Source organism: Monopterus albus, unplaced genomic scaffold (genome assembly GCF_001952655.1).
Source record: "Monopterus albus unplaced genomic scaffold, M_albus_1.0 scaffold10997.1, whole genome shotgun sequence".
NCBI lineage: Eukaryota > Metazoa > Chordata > Actinopteri > Synbranchiformes > Synbranchidae > Monopterus > Monopterus albus.
Window position 1 is genome coordinate 1 of NW_018138837.1, and position 392 is coordinate 392.

The 392-nt window shown below is 52.8% G+C and overlaps 1 protein-coding gene across 1 annotated transcript; it reads right to left on the reverse strand.

Moving 5' to 3' along the window:
- Window positions 1-4: 4 nt before the first annotated feature.
- LOC109954431 (myosin-6-like) lies at window positions 5-389 on the reverse strand (the record flags this gene model as incomplete). The annotated part of the gene is made up of 1 exon (XM_020589760.1): window positions 5-389. A coding segment is annotated over one exon (385 nt), but the record flags the coding sequence as incomplete, so codon positions are not given.
- Between the last annotated feature and the right edge of the window lie 3 nt (window positions 390-392).

Genomic DNA, 392 nt, shown 5'->3' on the forward strand with positions numbered 1-392 from the left:
ACCTTTGCTTTGGCAACAACCTCCATGTTGCTGGAGAGGTCATCGATCTCCATCTTGTACTCACTCTTCTCCTTCTCCAGCTTTTGCTTGACACGCTGGAGGTTGTCGATCTGCTCTCCCAGCTCTGCAACACTGTCAGCTTGTTTCTTGCGAAGAGCTGCTGCAGTCGCTTCATGCTGCAGGGTCGACTCTTCAAGGTCACGACGCAGCTTCTGGAACTCAGCCTCACGCTTCTTGTTCATCTCAATCTGAGTGGCTGTTGCTCCACCAGCTTCCTCAAGCCTCTCACTGATCTCCTCAAGCTCCCTGGAAAGGTCAGCTCTCTGCTTCTCTACTTTAGCCCGAGCAGCCCTCTCAGCTTCAATCTCTTCCTCCAGCTCCTCAATACGAGC